Here is a 24,639-nt window from a genome sequence, read left to right as displayed (position 1 = left end):
CATGTTTCCAGCAACAGGTCTGTTTCTCTCACTAATTACTTACCAGATAAGTAAAAGCATAGGCCAGTGATGGCGAACCCGTGGCACGCGTGCCACAGCCGGCACGCCGAGCCTCATCTGTGGGCACGCCAGGAGAATACCGTATTTTTCGCTCCATAAGACGCACTTTTTTTCCCCCAAAAAAGGGGGGAAAATGTCAGTGCGTCTTATGGAGCGAATATAGAGCGGCCGGTCCGGTATTTCCACCGCCGCCGTGTCAGAATACCGGGCCGGCCGCTCAGCTCTGCAGTGGGACCTTACCTGTCCCTCTATCCAGCGGCGCGCTGTCTTCCCGGCTTCTGTAGTGTGCGTGACAGCCGGGTCCCAAGTGCGCATGCGCAAGAAGCAGTGCTCTTTGTGAATGGTAAGGCGGTACCTGGGACACATGACAGATCCCAGAAGCCGCCGGACCAATCACAAAGCGCAGCGCTTCTCGCGCATGCGCACTGGGCATCCGGCTGTCCGACGAGCGCCCACACTACAGAAGCCGGGAAGACAGCGCGCGGCTGGATAAAGGAACAGGCAAGATAAAAAAAAACTCTGCGGAAGTAAGAGCGGGTACCTGTCAAATTCAGGTACCTGCTCCCCCTCCCTCCCCAAAGGTCAGCAGTCATCTGTACTGTCCGCAGTCTCTGGTCATCCCTGTGCTGTCCGCAGTCTCTGGTCATCCCTGTGCTGTCCGCAGTCTCTGGTCATCTCCTGTGCTTTCCGCAGTCTCTGGTCATCTCCTGTGCTGTCCGCAGTCTCTGGTCATCTCCTGTACTGTCCGCAGTCTCTGGTCATCTCCTGTACTGTCCGCAGTCTCTGGTCATCTCCTGTACTGTCCGCAGTCTCTGGTCATCTCCTGTACTGTCCGCAGTCTCTGGTCATCCCTGTACTGTGTCCGCAGTCTCTGGTCATCCCTGTACTGTGTCCGCAGTCTCTGGTCATCCCTGTACTGTGTCCGCAGTCTCTGGTCATCCCTGTACTGTGTCCGCAGTCTCTGGTCATCCCTGTACTGTGTCCGCAGTCTCTGGTCATCCCTGTACTGTGTCCGCAGTCTCTGGTCATCCCTGTACTGTGTCCGCAGTCTCTGGTCATCCCTGTACTGTTAATTAGTTTGCACTACTGTACGAGTTGTTTTTTCTAAACCAAAAGCTCGATATTCAGGTTTCATTGCAGTGTTGGCACTTTGAAAGAAATAAGTTGGTTTTGGGTTGCAGTTTGGGCACTCGGGCTCAAAAAGGTTTGCCATCACTGGCATAGGCGATCTCCTGAAAAATTGATGTTTCCAAACTGGTAATCAAGCAATTTTTTAAACCTTTTAGGAATTTTTAGTTTGATCAATTCAAATCTTAGTATGTTTTTGTACTTAGGTTGCCAATGTACTGTAAATAAAGTAATGTAATGCAAAGAAAGTATGGGAAATATGAAATAGTGGTTCACTAGGTAGTGAAGTCAGGATAAGGATGATACCAACAGACACAATGCTGGCAAGTTCCATATTGTATCCTCACTGGTTTCTGAACGTTTACCCCATGCACTGTTACACCTGACCACACAAGATGCAGCAGAGTCTTGGGGATGTATTATGGTCCATATAATCTCAAGGACCTACTACTCCTTCAAGCAGCAAATTGCTCATCATGGTGACATTAAAAGTGCACTAGTAGTTAGGACTGGCAGTGAATAGTAAAAACAATTGTCAGAAATTCAGTACTCACTCATAATACTCTGTAGCTTTCAGCAGTGTCTCCTTCACCTCCTCAGAGAGGTCTCCTGGAATCTGTGGCATGTTCCATGACAGCTGCTTCCCTTTGGCATGAAATACATTGCCAGCATTATACAATGCTCGTGCTTCACCCACCTGTAGGCCACAAAGGACAGAAAGATTAGGATGTGTTTGTAATTTTGCAAGTAGCTTTACCTGGGAAGCGGGAAGGGGAGTGGGACTGGAGTGTACGGGCTACAGTTTGCGTAGCTCTTATTTCCATACTGGCATTAAGCTTTTCCTTCTGTTTGCACAGACAAGTGATTTCCTACAGTTACAGTTATCAATGCCTGCAAAAACCCAAACCTCTCTAAAGCTTTTCCCACATGCAATGCAATATTAAAAAGAGGATAGCCATCATTGAATCATCTGACAAGAGTTCACAATCCCACATATGAGAGTTTGTTTTAAATTATGATGATATGACCTGCATGTCTTGCCAAACTAGCCTATGCTGTATTGTTATTCATTGAAAGGTATTACGCAAAGTGTCTTTCATGTGATTGTTTATATTACAACATTTTCGATTACTGCCTTTTGTTTTGATGTGGTATGTTTAATATGTGAAATAAACATATATTCAACTTAAATTACGATGATCTGGTTAGATTTTCTGACTGTGTTGCAGCTGTAAAGTCTTCAGCTTTACAAGATGAAGACTGCAGCAGGAAAATGAACAATACTCACAAGACTGCAGCAGAAGCAAGATTTGCTGTCACCAGCAGAGAGAGTGTGAGAGTGTGTGTGTGTGTGTGTGTGTGTGTTTCTGGGTAGGGGGCGCGCACGCACGTGCTGCCCTACCCGCGACGCCACTAGTGGCTAGGGATGTCAATCCCTGGGTCCCAGCCACACATTCCCCGCTGTCAGGAGAGAGACCTGTGTGTAAACACAGATCTCTCTCCTGCCAGCAAGCATATGCTGCTTTGTATTTCTCTGCACAACAGAGAAATACAAAGCAGCATGTCTCCCTAGTAAAAGACACACATCACATAAAACAGCAGAGTTAACCCTTTGATTGCTCCATATGTTAACACCTTCCTGCCCAGTGTCATTAGTAGAGTGTCAGTGCTTTTATTATTAGCACTGATCACTGTATTAGTGTCATTGGGATGTAAGTGGCAGTTAGTTCCCACCCAGTGTTAGAAAGCCCGCCACAGTCCCGCAGTAAGTCGCTGATCGCCTCCATTATTAGTATAAAAAATTTTTTAAAAATTCCAGTTTATATACCGCCATTTGTAGATGCTATAACTTTCACGTAAACCAATTAATTTACATATTGGGATTTTTTTAAAGAAAAGATATTTAGCAGAATACATTTTGGCCTAAATTTATGAAGAAATTTGATTTTTTAAAATTTTTTTCCTGGGTATGTTATATAGCAAAAAGAAAAAATATATATATTTTTTTCAAAATTGTCAGTTTTTTTTGTTTATAGCGCAAAAAATAAAACGCACAGGTGATCAAATACCACTGAAAGCAAGCTCTATTTGTGGGAGAAAAGGACATAAATTTAATTTATGTAGAGCGTTGCATGACCACGCAATTGTCAGTTAAAGTAACGCAGTGCCGCATTGCAAAAAATGGCCAGGTCTGGTAGAGGGGTAAATCCTCTGGAGAGCAAGAGGATACCTTGTCCCCCTGCTCTTGCGAGATATCCAGGTGCCTCTGACAGCAGGCGATGGCCTCATCATACTGTCCCAGGACTTTGAGGGTGTTACCCAAGTTCCCGCTGGCTTTGGCTTCTCCAATACGATCTCCGATGGACCTACAACAAAAAGACATGTTATGTTACTGCTGAATAGCGATAATGTGATACAATGCTGCACTCATGACAATTCCCATCAACGTACTGTGTTTTTTCAAATAATGTGCCATATTAACCAAACAAATAGACTTGTTTCAGGTCTATTTGTACCACCCCCAACAGTTTCTATATCAAAGTGAATTAGCAACTAGCACAGGTCTGCACCTAACTAAACCTGTCATGTGAGGTGTGATGAGGGCACTGATGACTGTTAGACTGGAGCTTGCCTGTCATAGCAACAAATCTGATAATGGACTGCTACTAAAAAACAAAAGTGGGTTGTGCCCCTTTTGTTACTCATCAGCAGCATCTGCTTGTTCTCAGTATAGAAGACTTGTGCAAGCATTGTGCTTGCATGGGTCTGTTAATTCCCCCCATTATGTTATCTGCACAGGGTCAAGAAGTCTTAAGCAAAAACCGGGAGAAAAAAAAAACAAATAAAAAACACACGTGTTATGTACCCATCCATGCATGTAAGTAGATTTTACATATATTTTTTCTGTTTATAGAGATAATATGAATATTTGTCACACTTGAGCGTAAGTGTCTGAAGAAGCAAGTGTTACCGAAAACACGTAATTTTCTGCCAACAAATGTAACTTATACACGATTGTGATGCATTTTATACATTTAAATCTGTATTTTTTATTGTTTTATTTTTTATGTATACACCGATAGGTCACCCTAGACTTCCCTGGTTTATTTTTTCCTCTTTTTTGCATATTCTCACTTAGGGTGGTGACCTTCTGGTGTATATGTACACATTTCTTACCTCATATGCAGCCTCATTATATATCAGTTATAGACAGACAAGTGGCTCTATATTTAGGCTTTATTTATGCTGCAAACCACTGACTGAAGGAATAGTTGGATAAAATCTGGTTCTATAGTCTGTAGTATACTGTAGTGTAAAAATATGTACATATATATGTATGTGTGTGTATATATATATATATATATATATATATATATAATATATATACACACATACACACACACACACACACACACACACACACACATACATATATACACACACACAGTATCTCACAGAAGTGAGTGCACCCCTCACATTTTTGTAAATATTTCATTCTATCTTTTCATGTGACAACACTGAAGAAATGACACTTTGCTACAATGTAAAGTAGTGAGTGTACAGCTTGTATAACAGTGTAAATTTACTGTCCCCTCAAAATAACTCAACACACAGCCATTAATGTCTAAACCACTGGCAACAAAAGTGAGTACACCCCTAAGTGAAAATGTTTAAATTGGGCCCAAAATGTCAATATTTTGTGTTGCCACCATTATTTTCCAGCACTGCCTTAATCCTCTTGGGCATGCAGTTCACCAGAGCTTCACAGGTTACCACTGGAGTCCTCTTCCACTCCTCCATGATGACATCACGGAGCTGGTGGATGTTAGAGACCTTGCTCTCCTCCACCTTCCATTTGAGGATGCCCCACAGATGCTCAATAGGGTTTAGGTTTGGAGACATGCTTGGCCAGTCCATCACCTTTACCCTCAACTTCTTTAGCAAGGCAGGTGTGTTTGGGGTTGTTATGTTGGAAAACTGCCCTGCGGTCCAGTATCTGAAGGGAGGGGATCATGCTCTGCTTCAGTATGTCACAGTACATGTTGGCATTCATGGTTCCCTCAATGAACTGTAGCTCCCCAGCGCCAGCAGCACTCATGCAGCCCCACCACCATGCTTGACTGTAGACAAAACACACTTGTCTTTGTACTCCTCACCTGGTTGCCGCCACACACGCTTGACACCATCTGAACCAAATAAGTTTATCTTGGTCTCATCAGACCACAGGACATGGTTCCAGTAATCTATGTCCTTAGTCTGCTTGTCTTCAGCAAACTGTTTGCAGGCTTTCTTGTGCACCATCTTTAGAAGAATCTTCCTTCTGGGACGACAGCCTTGCAGACCAATTTGATGCAGTGTGCGGCGTATGGTCTGAGCACTGACAGGCAGACCCCCCACCCCTTCAACCTCTGCAGCAATGCTGGCAGCACTCATACGTCTATTTCCCAAAGACAACCTCTGGATATGATGCTAAGCACGTGCACTCAACTTCTTTGATCGACCAGGGCAAGGCCTGTTCTGAGTTTAACCTGTCCTGTTAAACTGCTGTATGGTCTTGGCCACCGTGCTGCAGCTCAGTTTCAGGGTCTTGGCAATCTTCTTATAGCCTTGGCCATCTTTATGTAGAGCAACAATTCTTTGTTTAGATCCTCAGAGAGTTCTTTGCCATGAGGTGCCATGTTGAACGTCCAGTGACCAGTATGAGAGAGTGAGCGATAACACCAAATTTAGCACACCTGCTCCCCAGCCACACCTGAAACCTTGTAACACTAATGAGTCACATGACACCGGGGAGGGAAAATGGCTAATTGGGTCCAATTTGGACACTTTCACTTAGGGGTGTACTCAGATACTGGGCTGCAGGGCAGTTTTCCAACATAACAACCCCAAACACACCTGCCTTGCTAAAGAAGTTGAGAGTAAAGGTGATGGACTGGCCAAGCATGTCTCCAGACCTAAACTCTATTGAGCATCTGTGGGGCATCCTCAAATGGAAGGTGGACGAGCGCAAGGTCTCTAACATCCACCAGCTCCGTGATGTCGTCATGTAGGAGTGGAAGGGGACTCCAGTGGTAACCTGTGAAGCTCTGGTGAACTCCATGCCCAAGAGGATTAAGGCAGTGCTGGAAAATAATGGTGGCAACACAAAATATTGACACTTTGGGCCCAATTTGAACATTTTCACTTAGGGGTGTACTCACTTTTGTAGCCAGCGGTTTCGACATTAATGGCTGTGTGTTGAGTTATTTTGAGGGAACAGCAAATTTACACTGTTATACAAGCTGTACACTCACTACTTTACATTGTAGCAAAGTGTCATTTCTTCAGCATTGTCACATGAAAAGATATAATAAAATATTTTAAAAATGTGAGGGGTGCACTCACTTCTGCGAGATACTGTGTGTATGTATGTATGTATGTATGTATGTATGTATGTATATATACATACAACCTGAACAACTTAAGACCCATCTCCCTGCTGCCATTTACCTCTAAACTCCTAGAAAGCTTAGTCTACAATCGCCTGAGTTCCCACCTCACTGACAACAACCTTCTTGACCCTTTATAGCCTGGCTTTCGCTCACTACACTTCACTGAAACTGTCCTACTAAAACTCACGAATGATCTACTAACTGCTAAAACCAATGGCCACTACTCTGTACTCTTACTACTTGACCTCTCTGTGGCTTTTGATATGGTTGACCATCCCCTCCTCCTCAAAAAACTCCACTCTCTTGGCCTCCGAGACTCTGCTCTCTCCAGGTTCTCCTCCTACCTATCGCAGCGCTCCTTCAGCGTTACCTATAATGCTGCCTCCTCCTCTTCACTCCCTCTTTCTGTAGGGGTCCCTCAAGGTTCTGTCCTTGGACCTCTTCTCTTCTCCATCTACACCTCCTCTCTTGGTCACTTGATAAACTCCCATTGCTTTAAGTACCATCTCTATGCTGATGACACACAAATCTATCTTTCTACCCCTCACCTCACCCCTTCAGTTTCCTCTCGCATTACTAACCTACTAAGTGATATATCGGCATGGATGTCACTCCACTTCCTCAAACTCAATCTTTCCAAAACTGAGCTCTTAGTATTCCCCCCAGCCTGTGCCCTCTCCCCTGACTTCTCCATCAAGATCAGTAACACAATCATCAGTCCCTCCCCTCATGCCAGGGTACTAGGTGTAAGCCTAGACTCCCATCTGTCCTTTCAGTCCCAAATCCAATCACTGTCCAAATCTTCTAGACTTCACCTCCGCAACATCTCCAAGATACGCCCGTTCCTAACCTCGGAAACCACTAAGCAACTTATTCAATCCCTTGTTATATCTTGCCTTGACTATTGTAACTCCCTCCTCATTGGCCTATCTAATCGCAGGCTATCCCCTCTTCAGTCTATCATGAATGCTGCTGCCAGACTCATCCACCTTACTAACCGTTCTGTATCTGCCACCCCTCTCTGCCAATCCCTCCACTGGCTTCCCATTGCCCAACGGATAAAATTCAAAACATTAATAATAACGTATAAAGTCATTTATAACTCTGCCACAAATTACATCACCAATCTTGTCTACCCAAATTGTACTCTCCGCTCCTCGCAAGACCTCCTACTCTCCAGCTCCCTTGTCTCCTCCTCCCATGCACGTCTCCAGGACATCTCCAGAGATTCCCCCATCCTCTGGAACGCTCTACCCCAATTTATCAGACTATCGCCTACTCTGCTCACTTTTAGGCGATCTCTGAAAACCTATTTCTTCAGGGAAGCCTATCCTGCCCTCAGCTAATAATTGAATCTTCTACTCTTCCAACCAGTCCATCCCCCAGAGTTACTACCTTTTGTACCACTAGCCCCTCCCTCCTAGATTGTAAGCTCCAAGGAGCAGGGCCCTCCAACCCTCTTGTATTGAACTGTATTGTTGCTGTATTGTCTCCCGTTATATTGTAAAGCGCTGAGCAAACGGTTGGCGCTATATAAATCCTGTATAATAATAATAAAAATAATAATATGAAGTATCTTAAATGGGACTCTGAAAGCTGCTGTTGGGCATGTTATTTGCCAATATTCTGTGGCCTGTTCTGGAATTCAATAAAATGTCTCTTTCTAAAAAACAACCATTGAACTTGTTGTTGTGGGAAAATTCATTTCCTTGGATAGAGGAGTTTTGCATTCCATACCGGCTAGCGAACTCTTGCCTGAACAACAATAATAATAATAATCATCACTCCTCATCTATGAAAATATAGTCTAGCTGCATCTGTGCTATAACCCAATGGTTCTGGAGGTGCAGTTGGATAAACTGCTCCATATTTAGGCTCTATCTGGGCTAAACACCAGCAGCACTGGCTGGACAGTTGGAAAACTGGCTGTGTATTTTTTCTGTACTAAACTATAAACTAGCAGTTTTGGATGGACAGTTGGATAAATGGCTCTATATTTAGGCTGTATCTGTGCTATACACCAGCAGGTCTAGGTGGACAGGTAATAAATGGTCCTATATTTAAGCTGTGTCTGGGCTATAAAGTAATTGATGGTGGATGAACTGATAGATATTGGCTCTATACTTAGGCTGTATTTGTGCTCTATACCAGCTATTCTGGATGGACAGTTGGATAACTAGCTTTGAAATCAAGGCTGTATCATTATTTAAAAACATCAGCTCTAGATGGACCATTGGCCACTGTGACAAGAAATAATTTGCATAGTTTTACAGTATTCAGTAAAGTGTATCTCTGAGGGAAGAAGTAGACCCTTTCTCAAGTTTTCATTAGTTTCTGTGTCCCTACTGGGGAGCTACACCACTCTGTACCAGTGATTGTTGTCACTGAAAAAGAAAGTGAGGGGAAATTCAAACTTTTGGAGTTTTTTCAGAGGAATCCTTTTAATGGGGGCAAATGTTTCGGGGACTACTGTCTAAGATAAATTCTCTCACTTTGTAAGATTTTCTCTAACTTCCTGCTGCGTATCCCACCTACGAAGCTGGGGGAAAGTTTCCCAATGGTAAACTGGTTATACATACACTTTATTGGGTAATAGACTTTTTTTGCCTCTGTGTTGAAAGAATGCAAAAAATACCTCCTGTTTTAAGAGGACAGTGCCGTTCTTCATATTAGTAGTTCCTCACTGTAATTGGCTATTGTAAACAACTGGAAAATGCTTAGCCAATAGCATGCACTCACCTGGCCAGGGTAAGATCATGTTTATGATACTCAAGTGCTTTAGCGTACTCCTTCAAGTAGAAGTATGCATTCCCCAGCTGACTATAGATGGCGCTAAGTGTCTTTAAATCTTCAGTCCCAACCTGGACAGCAGCTTCAAAGAAAGCGGCTCCGGCTTTGAAATCTCCGGCCTTGCACAGGCGCTCACCTTCTAATGCTAGCTCCAAGCAGGAGGCCTCCATCCTGGAAAACACACAGATGACCTTGTGAGACAATAGGATAATGACATATCTGAATAAATGGAATGAAAATGAAAAGTAGGCATTCAATAGGAGCCTGTTTTTACCTGGTTTAGACAAGCTGTGTCCCGTTATTCAGTTTACATTTTTTTTTATAGTAGACAGAGTGTGCCATCAATTCTTTATAAAGTCTTTCCAAACCCCATCCCTTTTTGCTCTCTGCCATTCTCTCTTGGTCAATATTTGTCTTCATGTATAAATAATGTATAAGCTATTTTATAAAACTGAAAATTTATGACAGGAAAGCGAGTTAAATAGATAAATTGTGACTAAAAATACAAGAAAAGGCCCTATGGGGTCAAAAGTCACATGTATCAGAAAGTTTGAGAGAGGTCAATCCTGACATTGACTGCAGAATGTAGAATTCATTTTCCAACTAACAAAAATCAGTGTGTCAAAAATAAAGCATGGTCAAGTAAAAATAAAATCAATTTTTTTTTTTTTTTAATTTAAGAAAAATAGTGTGTTTGCAAAGCTGAGACATGTTTATTGGAATGTCTGTTACAATGTGATAAACAAGTCGTATGTTACAATGGAGAAATGCCACTGCCATTTCTGTATACCTCATACTCTATGTAAATCACAGAAAACATTTTACTTATGTAACGGTATCAAGTGTAGTCTTGGGCTTGGCAAATATAGTATTACCATTAAATCCAGGTGTTAATTCCTCAAAAAAAACAAAAACATTTTAAATGCAGCTAGCTGAAGTATCTTAACCACTTGCTCTCCGGAAGTTTTACCCCCTTTCATGACCAGGCCATTTTTTGCTGTTTGGCACTGCGCTATTTCATCTGGTAATTGCGCGGTTGTGTAATGCTGTACCCAAACAAAATTTATGTCTTTTTTTTTCACACAAATAGAGCTTTCTTTTTGTGGTATTTGATCACCTCTGCGGTTTTTACTTTTTGCGCTATAAACAAAAAAAAGACAGAATTTTTTTTAAAAAAACAATATTTTTCACTTTTGGTTATAAAAAATATCCAATAAACTCAAATGTCATCATAGATTTAGGCTGAAATGTATTCTGCTACATGTCTTTGGTAAAAAAAAAAAAAAAAATCCCAATACATGTATATTAATTGGTTTGTGTGAAAGCTAGAGCATCTACAAAAAATTATATATATATATATATATATATATATACATATACATATACATATATACATACATACACAGTGGGGCAAAAAAAGTATTTAGTCAGCCACCAATTGTGCAAGTTCTCCCACTTAAAAAGATGAGAGAGGCCTGTAATTGGCATCATAGGCAGACCTCAACTATGAGAGACAAAATGAGAAAAAAAATCCAGACAATCACATTGGCTGATTTGGAAAGAATGTATTTGCAAATTATGGTGGAAAATAAGTATTTGGTCAATATCAAAAGTTCATCTCAATACTTTGTTATATATCCTTTGTTGGCAATGACAGAGGTCAAACGTTTCCTGTAAGTCTTCACAAGGTTGGCACACACTGTTGCTGGTATGTTGGCCCATTCCTCCATGCAGATCTCCTCTAGAGCAGTGATGTTTTGGGGCTGTCGCTGGGCAACACGGACTTTCAACTCCCTCCAAAGGTTTTCTATGGGGTTGAGATCTGGAGACTGGCTAGGCCACTCCGGGACCTTAAAATGCTTCTTACAAAGCCACTCCTTCATTGCCCGGGCGGTATGTTTGGGATCATTGTCATGTTGGAAGACCCAGCCACGTTTCATCTTCAATGCCCTTGCTGATGGAAGGAGGTTTGCACTCAAAATCTCACGATACATGGCCCCATTCATTCTGTCCTGTACATGGATCAGTCGTCCTGGTCCCTTTGCGGAGAAACAGCCCCAAAGCATGATGTTGCCACCCCCATGCTTCACAGTAGGTATGGTGTTCTTTGGATGCAACTCCGCATTCTCTCTCCTCCAAACACGACGGGTTGTGTTTCTACCAAACAGTTCTATTTTGGTTTCATCTGACCATATGGACATTCTCCCAATCCTCTTCTGGATCATCCAAATGCTCTCTAGCAAACTTCAGATGGGCCCGGACATGTACTGGCTTAAGCAGGGGGACACGTCTGGCACTGCAGGATCTGAGTCCCTGGCGGCGTAGTGTGTTACTGATGGTAGCCTTTGTTACGTTGGTCCAAGCTCTCTGCAGGTCATTCACTAGGTCCCCCCGTGTGGTCCTGGGATTTTCGCTCACCTTTCTTGTGATCATTTTGACCCCACGGGGTGAGATCTTGCGTGGAGCCCCAGATCGAGGGAGATTATCAGTGGTCTTGTATGTCTTCCATTTTCTAATTATTGCTCCCACAGTTCATTTGTTCACACCAAGCTGCTTGCCTATTGCAGATTCAGTCTTCCCAGCCTGGTGCAGGTCTACAATTTTGTTTCTGGTGTCCTCTGACAGCTCTTTGGTCTTCACCATAGTGGAGTTTGGAGTATGACTGTTTGAGGTTGTGGACAGGTGTCTTTTATACTGATAACAAGTTCAAACAGGTGCCATTGATACAGGTAATGAGTGCAGGACAGAGGAGCCTCTTAAAGAAGAAGGTACAGGTCTGTGAGAGCCAGAAATCTTGCTTGTTTGTAGGTGACCAAATACTTATTTTCCACCATAATTTGCAAATAAATTCTTTCCAAATCAGCCAATGTGATTGTCTGGATTTTGTTTCTCATTTTGTCTCTCATAGTTGAGGTCTGCCTATGATGCCAATTACAGGCCTCTCTCATCTTTTTAAGTGGGAGAACTTGCACAACTGGTGGCTGACTAAATACTTTTTTGCCCCACTGTATGTGTATATATATACTGTATATATATGCTGGAATTTCCACAGCTTTTACTTTCTGACTGCCTATCACATTTCTTGAGGTGCTAAAATGCCAGGGCAGCAGAAAACCCTCCTTTGGAAAGTAGAGACCCCAAGGATTTTGCAGAAAGGCATGTTGAGTTTATTTTATTTTCGCAACAAATTTTTCGAAAATGACAATTTTTTTTTATTACACAAAGGTGTCACTTAAATGATATATTGCTCATGCATGCCATGTGTCTATGTGGAATAACACCCCAAAGCACATTCTTCTACTTCTCCCACCTAGCTACATACAGGCCCTCAAAAATCCAATGACCACCTCTAGGTTTTCAAAGGGCATATTTCCTCATCAAGGATGTTGAATTCCTATCGCCCGACGTCCGGGACATGTAGTTCCGGGCTTTGGGCAGGTAGTTTTGTTCTACCTTTAGCCCTGCTGTGGGCAAGCAGCAAGGCTCACCTGCCGGGTGGAAGCATTCTGCGGCTGCGCTGCCAGCGATAGCTTCCACACAGTGCCAGCCTCTCCGCGCCCCCAGGTTTCTTAGGCTCCGCTTGCCCATCTGCGGGCCCGGCACGCTGTTGGCTAGAGGGGAGGGAGAAGAGCGGACCAGTCTACTCCCCACTCCTTCTTGTGCTGACCCGGAAGTGACGTTATGCCCCCAGGTCCCCATTGTAATGCAATCCCTGGGAAAGAATTTAATATAGTGCGATGTGCACCACATTACATTCAGTGGAGCGGAGGGGAGACATGCAGGGTCTTTTAGACCTTGGATGTCTCAAACAGAACCTGTCACCAAAAATATTTTTTTATTGTAAAAAAAAAAAAAATGAAAGTTACACCCAAGCACATGAACCCCCCCCCCAAAAAAATAAACAAATGAGGCCTCCTCCCACACATATACGCACATACAAACTTAAAAGCACACGCTGGGGTGCCTACGCATGAATCCGCCGATTGCGATACACATGTCACATATCGCCGCACATGCCAGAATAAGAGCAATAATTCTAGTACCAGACCTCCTCTGTAACAATAAACTGGTGACCTATAAAGAGCTCTAAATGTGTCGACCTCTAGAAAATATAGGGTATTGAAGTTCGTCGCCATTTCACGAGCGACCACAAATTTAAGATTTGACAAGTTGGATATCCATTTACTCGCTGCAACCTCATCTTTAAAATTTTACAAAAAAAATAGGGTAATTTATTGCTATTTTGTGCCCTAAAATTAACTACTAAAGGTTTTGCGGTAAAATCATGCGACATAAAAAATTGGAACTACCACTATTTTATTCTCTAGGGTCTCTGCTTTCAGAAAATACATAATGTTTGGGGGGTTTATTTAATCTTCAGGCCGAAAATGATTTTTTTTTAATGTGTGCAAAAAACACAAAACCAGCTCTGACAGCGAGAGAGGTAAGAATCCTGACCCACCCTTTACTGACGAGCAGCCAATCGTTCATCACACTGCAAGGTTTCTCCCCACCCTGCTAGTCCCCGAACGGTGCTGGAGAGAGGCAGGGAGGGGAGGAGGAGATAAACAGCGCAATGTTAAAAATATTACATGTTTAAGTTGCCACAAAACCTCTTTTGTTTTTTTAAAAGTCCAGACATTCCTAAAATCCCCTCCGATTTAAATACAATTTTGGTTAAAAAAACTTTTTATCTTGACATTGGGGCCCTGATTTAGTCCCTGGACAAGTAGTTTTTTAAAAAATTTCCACACCCCTACTCATATCACTTCCACACCACTACCTTTCAGTTTCAGAGGCTCTAAAATGCCACGATCGTACAAACACCCCCAAATTACCCCTTTTTGGAAAGTAGACACCCCAAGGAATTTGGTAAGAGGCATGGTGATTATTTTACAGATATCATTTTCGTCACAAGGTTTTGAAAAAGAAAAAAAAAGAAAAGAAAAATACATTTTTGTTTTCTTTCTTAGTTTTCTCTATAACGCACTAGACACCGCAATGCACTGTATAATAACACAGTGGACACCCCAATGCACTACAGGTAAAACTCGAAAAAATAGAATATCGTGGAAAAGTTCATTTATTTCAGTAATGCAACTTAAAAGGTGATTTGGGGAGCCATGTCATCTGCTGGTGTTGATCCATTGTGCTTCATTAAGTCCAGGGTCAATGCAGCCGTCTTCTGGGAGATTTTGGAGCACTTCATGCTTCCTTCCAGACTAGCTTTATGGGGATGCTGACTTAATTTTCCAGCAGGACTTGGCACCTGCCCACACTGCCAAAAGCACCAAAACCTGGTTCAATGACCGTGGGATTACTATGCTTGATTGGCCAGCAAACTCGCCTGACCTGAACCCCATAGAGAATCTATGGGGCATTGCCAAGAGAAAGATGAGAGACATGAGACCGAACAATGCAGAAGAGATGAAGGCCGCTATTGAAGCATCCTGGTCTTCCATAACACCTCAGCAGTGCCACAGGCTTCCATGCCACACCGCATTGAGCCAATAATTGCTGCAAAAGGGGCCCAAACCAAGTACTGAGTACATATGCATGCTTATACTTTTCAGAGGTCCGATATTGTTCTATGTACAATCCTTGTTTTATTGATTGCAGGTAATATTCTAATTTTCTGAGATTGTGGATTTGGAGTTTTCATGAGCTGTAGGCCATAATCATCACAATTACGACAAATCACGGCTTGAACTATCTTGCTTTGCATGTAATGAGTCTATCTCATATATTAGTTTCACCTTTTAAGTTGCATTACTGAAATAAATGAACTTTTGCACGATATTCTAATTTTTCGAGTTTCACCTGTATATACTGTAACGCACTGTACTCTAATGCACTGGACACCGCAATGCACTGTAGACTAACGCACTGGACAATCCAATGCACTGTACACTAACGCACTGGACACTCCAATGCACTGTACACTGTAACGCACTGTACACTAACGCACTGGACACCGCAATGCATTGTAGACTAACGCACTGGACACTCCAATGCACGGTACACTGTAACGCACAGGACAACGCAATGCACTGTACACTAACGCACTGGACACCGCAATGCATTGTAGACTGTAACGTACTGGACTCTCCAATGCACTGTACACTGTAACGCACTGGACAACACAATGCACTGTACTGTAACACACTGGATACCGCAATGCATTGTATACTAACGCACTGGACACTACAATGCACTGTACACTGTAACACACTGGACACCGCAATGCATTGTACACGAATGCACTGGACACCGCAATGCACTGTACACTGTAACGCACTGGACACCCCAATGCACTAATGCACTGGACACCGCAATGCACTGTACTGTGTAATGCACTGTACACTAACGCACTGGCCACCGCAATGCACTATACACTGTAATGCACTGGATGCCGCAATGCATTGTAGACTAACGCACTGAACACCACAATGCACTGTACACAGTACTCTGTAACGCTCCGATTTGTGTTTCTTTTTCGGCTGGCCGGATAAATGGCTTTGCTGGGCCGTAGTTTGAGGACCCCTGCCTCAAAGCATCTCATCACACCAAGATCGGTGTGATGAGATGCTTTCCCAATTTAAAATTACGCTGTTAAAGGCTGCCGAAAAAGAAATGATGAAATGCTTGTAGCTTCTGATCTCGTAGACCATAGAGATTATTGGAGCCATTCTGGTCTTTGATCAGCTCTGTGGTCAGCCAGCAGAACTACTGGCTGCATTCTCGGATTTCCCTGGCCACCATCTAATCATCACGCTGAGGGCACATTAATGAAAAGTGAGGTCTGCAAAATGGCTTCACTGTCTGTCAGGGTGTTTGTAATTCTGTTCTGTTCAGCCAGTCTTTTTATCCAAACTCTATGGAATGCAAGAGATTGCCTTTTTGGAAAGTCGCAGCATGTATGCTCAGCTTTACAGGTCTCCAGCAGCTGGGGAACCAAGGGAATCAAAACACCAGCTGTAACAAACCACAAAAAAAAACATAAAAATAGAACCACTCTAACCATCTCTAAACAATGAAAATGAAACTGGAGAAATCAGAGTCAGGAACATTATCTTTCCTGCAAGCCTGACATTTTGCATGGGTCAACCTAGATTTTCCATAAATTTACATGGAGTGATTACATTCTACTTGTCTGGCACAGCACAATAACGTTAAGTTTGGAAGCGCTTCCAAGGCAATAACGACAACAACCTTACAGGAGCGAGAGGTACATGGCAGAAATTAACAAAATAGGGGCCTGTGTAAAAATTAGCTAGCAATTGAATACAGATTGCAAAATCTTGGATCTTTTTGGTTTTCTGACAGTGCAACAACCATTTTTTCCCATTAAGTCATCTAATCCTGCATTTTTGTGTGAAATTCCTAGACAGAGAAAGAAATATAATTCCTGGATTTTTCAGGCACAAAAGATAGAAAGTTTCTGGACTTCTTTGTGAAAAAAAGTACAAAGTTTATTTTGACATCATTGAAAAGCATTTTAGGGATGCTGATTCCTCAGGAGCCAAGTATGGAGGGATCTACAGTAAACATACAATTTCAAATCGGTTTTGTAAAAATTCCAAATCAGTTCAGGCCTTTTAATACAAGCAAAAACAGTGCACACAACTGTGTAAAGATCAGTAATACAGTGATGAGTACAGAGCTGTAAAAATAAAACAGAAAATTTTACGTTTGAGCACAGTAATTTACACTCCTTTGCGGAACATTTTACTCGGGATCTTTTTGTCAACAAGATCCCGCGTAGAAACATCAGTAAATTATTATATTTGGATGCAACGTGCCTTACTGTTTATCTAGGTCTAGTGTTATTTGATTGTTTTAATGTATACAGTTAATTTTATACCGCTATTTTATGGTATCATAGAGACCATGTTTATTGTAGATCCCTCCAAACCTAGCTTCTGTGGAAGCAGCATCACTAGCTGTGAAGTGTGGAGATTAGGTTGCCACCTTAGAAGAACTGCAAACTACAAAACAGATAATTTGATATATTGGCCTTGGCTATTGAGTAACTGTTATTTTAGAGTACTACTGTGGCATTATAGTACCAAGTAGTAAAACAAATATTTTATATATATATATATATATATATATATATATATATATACATATATATATATATACATATATACACACACACATACATACACACACACATTTATACACTGTATCTTATTGCTCTTTTTATAGCAATGTTGAAATAAATTCTGTACTTTTTATATAAAGTCGTCATGAAGGTTTCTTTCTTAGGTGCCTGAAAAATCCAGGATCTATATTTCTTTCTCTATTGCTATCTAACTATAAATTGGGATGTGGCAGCTGACTGCCACCTCCTGGTCCACTACATACATAAATTAAATGTGCAACTCCTGTTTATCCACTTCAAATATGTAGCAGATCAAGTGAAAACGGGTATGAATTTGGATTTAATAAGAACAGAAAATTTTGCCCAGAACAGGTCTTAACATGGCATGTTTCAGCCTGCTCTTCTCTGTAGGCTGCCACTGCCAAAATGTTGCTAGTTTTCTTACAGGCCTAAATAATCTCCAAACTTTGTGTTTGTTCTGAGTCATTACTACCAATATAATTATCTTTTATGTTTACAGAAATTTCCCATAAACTCAACAAGGCAGAGGGTGGTATTGTAATAACTGTACGCCAGTTAAGACAGAAATGGTCAGTTCCTATCGGTCTATCTTAACATGTTTCAGGCATTGGAAACAGGGGGAAGCTTCTACGCAATTTACAGGAAGACAGAAGCACAGTACTCATGTGATGTGAATTTTTGCTCAATGAGCAGGTGTGGGAAGGGAACCTGACACAGAAAGCTGTAGGCCCTGAATAGTGGTGCAGAAGTCTAGTTCTGTGATGTGGCAAAAATATGTGACTAACAGGAGCTGCCAAACAGAATGATAAACATTTTAGCAGGCAGAACAGCTTGCACGTATGTATTTGTGCACTTGGCTGTTTGCTTGCGACTCCAACTTAAATGTGTTCTGTTAAAGGACACCTGAAAGCCGCCAACATGTAGACCTCTTACACAGGAACCCAAGAATTAATCCATTCTCCAAATCTTAGTTTCATTTTTGTCATGGATACAGATTCAGGACTTTCTGTGCATATTTTGTCTGTGACCAATAACATCCTAGTCTTTCCAGACAGAAGCATGTGGGGTGAAGAGTGCTGGGAATAGAGTTTATACGGCATGAGTGGAACTACAGTATGCTGAATCTGCAGAAATCTTATAACACAGATTTAAAGGATTACAACTGAAAGCCACAAAATCTGAACAGGGCAATACTTAGTGCCCCTCCCCCACGTGGAGGATCAATATCAATCATGGTGCCACATATCCATAGAGAACACACTGAATCAATGATACTGGCACTTCAAGGGTTACATTCAAAGCCATTTCATTTATTGGCTAGAGTTTAGAGAGTACCAGTTGCAGTGCTACCCCGAGGAAGCCGCTGGAAATTACCTGGGTTCTTTTCCCAGTAGATTGCCACGCAGCTAGGCACACAATCACAGTCATTCTTGTCATCAAAAAAACAGTCTAGGGGTGTGCTTTTTGGTGTTTTTATTTTTTGGGTAATTAAGGATAGGTTTGAGGGAATTGAGAGAGATACTCCAAAAATGAGAAATATACAGTATACAGGTTGAGGACAGTAAACTCCTTTCTGAAAAACTGAAGCAGAAGTCCTTGCAATAGCAAACTGTGGACAAAGCTTTGTAGTAAAAGCAGTTAAAAGCAGGCTTCTTTACAGCAACCAGAGTAGAGTCCGATCACATACAACTAGATAGACTGAGTTCTTCAGGACACCAGCCGTTGTCCCCTTTGGTCAAACACACTGCTGACACTCTAGCATAAGAGGGGTGGAAACAGCCCAAAAGTCTCTACGTTTTCCCACAGCAATCTGTACTCAAAAGTCCAGGGAAAGCTGGTTGCCTCCTTCCAACATCCATGTGACACCTTTCTCCTGTAATACCAGACTAGATCTTCAGCAGAGAGCCCCTCAGTCAGCTCTCTGTAGCTTCAGCATCCAGGCCCTCAGGTTGCCCAACTAAAGCCTCACAAACAGCAAGCACATGACAGCCCTGAAGGACAAGACCCAGCAGCTCTGTGTCCTAGAGTATTTATACAGACTCCCAGCAGCCTTCAGGTCCATCCTCCCTGGGATTGGCCAAGGCTGTATAAATATCGATACTGTTTTTTGCATTGCTCCACACCTACGTTCCAGGGGATTTTACTAATCTCTGGAAACAATCAAACCAGCAGCAGCTGAAACGCAGACCAAACCTAACTATTCACATGCAGCTGCACTGATTACAGTGAGCACAAGCTAAATCTACCTAGCAACAAACCACAACTGCCCTGAACACAGTGACCCAGAACTAAAGCTACCTAATTCTAGCACCGATCTAGGAGGGGGCTACATATTGTTGATTACACATATGCAAAAATATGAATATTTAGTGTTTAATTATTGTAATTACACAGACATCCTGTATGTTTTGCCCTTGGTCATCTTTTGTTCTTTCAGCCCAACACTTGAGTATCAGAGTCAGATATGACCTGATGTTGTTGGCCTGTCAGCTGCCTGACCTCACATAATGGGGGACTTCAGTTAGGCCCAAACACCACTTTTTGACAGTATGACACTTTAAAATGGCACCAGATTTAAAAAAATCTCTACTTTACCGACACATGCAGTAGATTCAAGTAATTCTTAATAGCACCTCTTTTACAACTTGGTGGTATTACTGCACCATATTAAAAAAATAATTACCTCCAGTTCATAAATAACGAAAATGACATTAAAAAGTAACTCTACTTTTGTTGAGAAAAAAAAAAAACAACTTTCTCCTCTGGGTGATCAATGTACAGTGCCTTGAAAAAGTATTTTTCACATTTTGTCATGTTACGACCAAAAACGTAAATGTATTTTATGTGACAGACCAACACAAAGTGGCACATAATTTTGATGTGACAGGAAGCTGATAAATAGCTTTCAAATCGTTTTACAAATAAATATCTAAAAAGTGCGGCTTTCATTTGAATTCAACCCCCTTTACTCTGATACCTCTAACTAAAATCTATTGGAACCATTTGCCTTCAGAAGTCACCTAATTAGTAAACAGAGTTCACCTGTGTGTAACAATCTCAGCATAAATACAGCTGTTCTGTGAAGCCCTCAGAGGTTTGTTAGAGAACATTAGTGAACAAACAGCATCATGAAGGCCAAGGAACACATCAGACAGGTCAAGGAAAGCATTGTGAAGTTTATTTTTTGGTTACAAACGGTTTATTTGAAAAGATTATGAGAAAAAATACATTACAATATATTTTATATTTCATCAGTTATATACAGTGCGGTTTACAAAAAGCATATCAAAATATCACTGCACATAGATACATAATATGTTTTGTATAACAATAATACCAAAATTAGTATAAGATATTTATAAATGTATATGATATAAATTGTTTTGGCAAACTGCTAAAGTATATAGTGAACGTTGGTAAGGTAAAAAGAAAAAAAAAGAAAAAGTGAAATAATGAACAGTTTTATAGAGAGCCATGGATCCCATTTTGCGTTAAAATGTGCATGATTTCAAAGATCATTTGGAAAATTCTGTCAACATAAAACAATCCACTCTATCCATGATTTGTGAAAGGGGAACAGATGGATTTTTTCAGTTGAAGGCAATGGACCATTGTGTGGCCACACAAATAGTATGGATTAATTGCACAGCAGAAGAAAGCCGGCCAGGAATTGGGGCAAATAGTAAATACATTGATGGAGAAAGGTTAATAGGGTTAGATGAAATCTGAGAAGCAAAGGAAGATATTTTTAGCCATATTGGTTTCAATACTTCACAGTTCCAAATAATAGGTTATATGCTTTGAAACTGATAAAGAACAATTTGTAGCAAAAAATTGTCTAATTTGATAATATCTATGTAGTTCACTACGGGGAATATTTTTAAGGGATCGAAGATTTGAAAATGAAATAAAACTTAAACTAGCCTGCAGTGAAATTAATGTAGTCAATTTATTGTTTTCCCACCAAATAGAATTATTTGGTGAAAAAAAAGCAGTACCCAATATAGGATCTCTCAAAAAGAAAGTCAATGGGGAAATCTTTGAGAACAGATTATGTTTATTTTTGTGCGAGTTCCATAACTGTCGGGATTGTGTGACCAGAGAGTTATATGGAGCTATCATGGTTGGAGTAATATTAGATGACCAACGTAAACCTGGGAGGTAGTATGGGTAAATTGAGCCTGATTCAAATTTAATCCAGGCAATTTTAGAATGGAAGATATTCCACTGCACCAATTAAGCAAATCTAACGGCAAGGTAGTATGACTACAAGTGTGGAACACCTAGACCACCTGAGAGTTGTGTGTTATAAAGTACTCTCCTAGAAAATCTTGGGTGTTTGTCTAACCATATACGATTAATAATCTCTCTTTGGATGCCATCTAGAAATGTTTTAGAGATTTTTATTGGGAGGGCCTTAAATAGGTATAATAGTTTGGGAAGTATACTAAATTTAATTTCTGTCACTCTGCCCAAAAATGAAATAGGGAATGTCTTCCATAGTTTAAGATTAGTGATTTTAGTATGCATAATACTGTAATTGTATTGGAATAGATTATGGATAGAGCGGGTCAAATCAATTCCAAGATAAGGAATAGAATCCTTAGACCACTGAAATGGGAAGGTAATTTTAATTCTCTCTTAAGGAAGGGGGTATATTAATTGGTAAAGCATTAGATTTAGAAAGATGGACTTGTAGACCTAAGAGGGAGAAAAATGTATTAAGAATAGAAAGAAGGTTTGGTAAGGAGAGTAGTGGTTTAGTGATAAATAGTATTCTTGGAATCCATTAAAGTATCCAGAAATGTCAGGATGCCTGTTGATAGCTTTAGCTAAAGGTTCCATCGCTAAAGCAAAAATGAGCAGGGAAAGGGGACAACCCTGACGAGTGCCTCTACCGACTGAAAGAATTTCGAATTATAGTCTGGAAGTTGAATTCTTGTTTTGGGTGGATGGCTTAATGCTTGAATGCCATGATTGAACTTTCCATCTATTCTAAGATGTTGGAATAGCATGTTGAGATAAGGCAAGGTCATGCTATCAAAAGCATTTTGTATATCTAAGCTTAAAATAACTTCCTTAGAATTGTAGATTGGCATCCTGTATAACATTAGCTGAAAGCCTTATATTGTCTGTAATTAACCTATTTGGAATGAACCCTGATTGATCTGGGGAAATAATGGAAGGAATAATAGAGGCTAATCTGTCAGAATTCTGCTAAATATTTTTACGTCATTATTAATCACCAAAATTGGCCTATAGTTTTGTGGGTATAGATGATCCTTGTTGGGTTTTTGTAATAACATATTCACCAATAACTTCTCTTCTGGGAAATAATGTCCTTGAAAAATAAAATTAAAGAGAGATGACAATTTAGGGGCTAAAATCATGGCAAAATGTTTATAATAAAATGAGGTATAACCACCTAGACCTAGAGCTGTAGACCATTTCAAAGATTTTATGACTGAGAATTTCAGCTTCTCAACACGGTAAATTTAGTATCTTTTTCGGAATTAGTCAATGAAGGGAGAGGAATATTTTCGAACCATTCCAGCATTGATTCTGAGATTCTTTTGGCAGGAGGTGCAAGCAATCCCGCATAAATTTTTTAAAAATTTGTGAAACTTCTTTGGGCAAAATGGAGATATTTCCAGATACGGATATAAGTTTGCAAAAATGAGGAGGATATATTGTTTGTTTTAATTTATGAGCAAACATAGTTGATGCTGTATTGCTGGAAAGTAAAGATTTGGCTTTCGACCATTTAAAGTTTTTTCTGCTTTTGCTGTTAAGAGGGTGTCCAATTCTAGTCTTCTAGAGGATATAGCTTGAGTTACTTCATTAGAGGGAGCTTGAGCTTCAGTGTTATAAAGCAGTTTAAGCTAAGTAAGAGAATGGATGCCAGTTTTGTTTATTACGTGCTGCTGCAATACTAATTAAGCAGCCACATAGAACTACTTTTTGAGCAGCCCATGCAATAGGGATAGAAGAATCAGGTGTAGAATTTAATGTAAAATACTCCTCTAAAGCAGAAGTGATTTCAGCTTTTATAGAAAGGTCAGATAGTAATACATCATTCAGACAACATGAGAGTGTCAGGTAGTCCAATATATAAAATAGCTAGTAAAATCATATGATAGTCTGACCTGGCACATGTGTGTATAACAGTTGAAAGAGAATTAGCCAAAATAACCGGGGTACATAAAAAATAGGCAAGTCTAGCTAGAGTTTGATGAGGATGTGAAAAAAAGAAAATTCTTTAGCTCCGGTATTATGGACCCTCCAAGAGTCAGTTAATTGATTATTATATATGGGCAGCACAGTGGCTAAATGGTTAGCACTTCCACCTGAAAGTACTAGGGTTGTTGCTTTGAATCCCAACCATGGCACCACCTGCCTGGAGTTTGCATGTTCTCCCTGTGCCTGCGTGGGTTTCCTCCGGGTATTCCGGTTTCCTCCCACACTTTAAAGACATGCTGGTAGGTGAATTGGCCTCTGTCTAAAATTGGCCCTAGTATGTGTATGTATAAATGTAAGTTAGGGACTTTAGACTGTACGCCCCTTGAGGGTTAGGGATGTTGTGAATGTATAATATATATATGTAAAAGTACTGCGTAAATTGACGGCGCTATAGAAGTACCTGTAATAAATAATCGAGGAGTTTTACAAGAGTTTTAGGGAATGCTTTTGAATTGGTGGTTGGGTTACTTCTATACAGGGAAGGCTGACACACTAGATTAAAAAGTCTACGCCTACCAACATATGAGAAGTGTGCTCAGGGGCGGACTGACAACTCATGGGGCCCCCGGACAATAGGGTGCCCCTGTGTCCTTGCCCACACTCAAAAAAGCCTATAAAAAAGGCACCAGGGGCATTTCATGGGGCTCCTTACTGACCCCGGGCCCTCGGGCAGTGCTCGAATGCTCGAATGGTCAGTCCGCCCCTGAGCGTGATAATCCTCGAACATATAAAAAAAAAAGTCCTTAAAGAACATTGTTTGGGCTTCATTAGGGACTGGTAAGCTCCCTACAAGATATAGAGCCTTTCATGATTAAATATCTACTTTCAGGGTCTTTATAAACCTGTTGGGCCTTAAATACA

At 41.0% G+C, this 24,639-nt stretch overlaps 1 protein-coding gene across 1 annotated transcript in view; it reads right to left on the bottom strand.

The window, feature by feature from the left end:
- The window catches only part of GPSM1 (G protein signaling modulator 1), a 396,418-nt gene that overhangs the window by 250,557 nt on the left and 121,222 nt on the right, over positions 1–24,639 (bottom strand). The window contains exons 2-4 of the mRNA XM_089677029.1: positions 9,360–9,581; positions 3,419–3,554; positions 1,743–1,885 (exon numbers count right to left, since the gene is read on the bottom strand). Coding sequence (XP_089533155.1) covers positions 1,743–1,885; positions 3,419–3,554; positions 9,360–9,581 — 501 coding nt within the window. The remainder of the gene's footprint in view (positions 1–1,742; positions 1,886–3,418; positions 3,555–9,359; positions 9,582–24,639) is intronic.

Source organism: Staurois parvus, unplaced genomic scaffold (genome assembly GCF_062004578.1).
Source record: "Staurois parvus isolate SC_StPar_1 unplaced genomic scaffold, SC_StPar_1.0 ptg000176l, whole genome shotgun sequence".
Classification (NCBI taxonomy): Eukaryota; Metazoa; Chordata; class Amphibia; order Anura; family Ranidae; genus Staurois; species Staurois parvus.
This window is presented reverse-complemented; position numbering and strand designations above follow the sequence as displayed.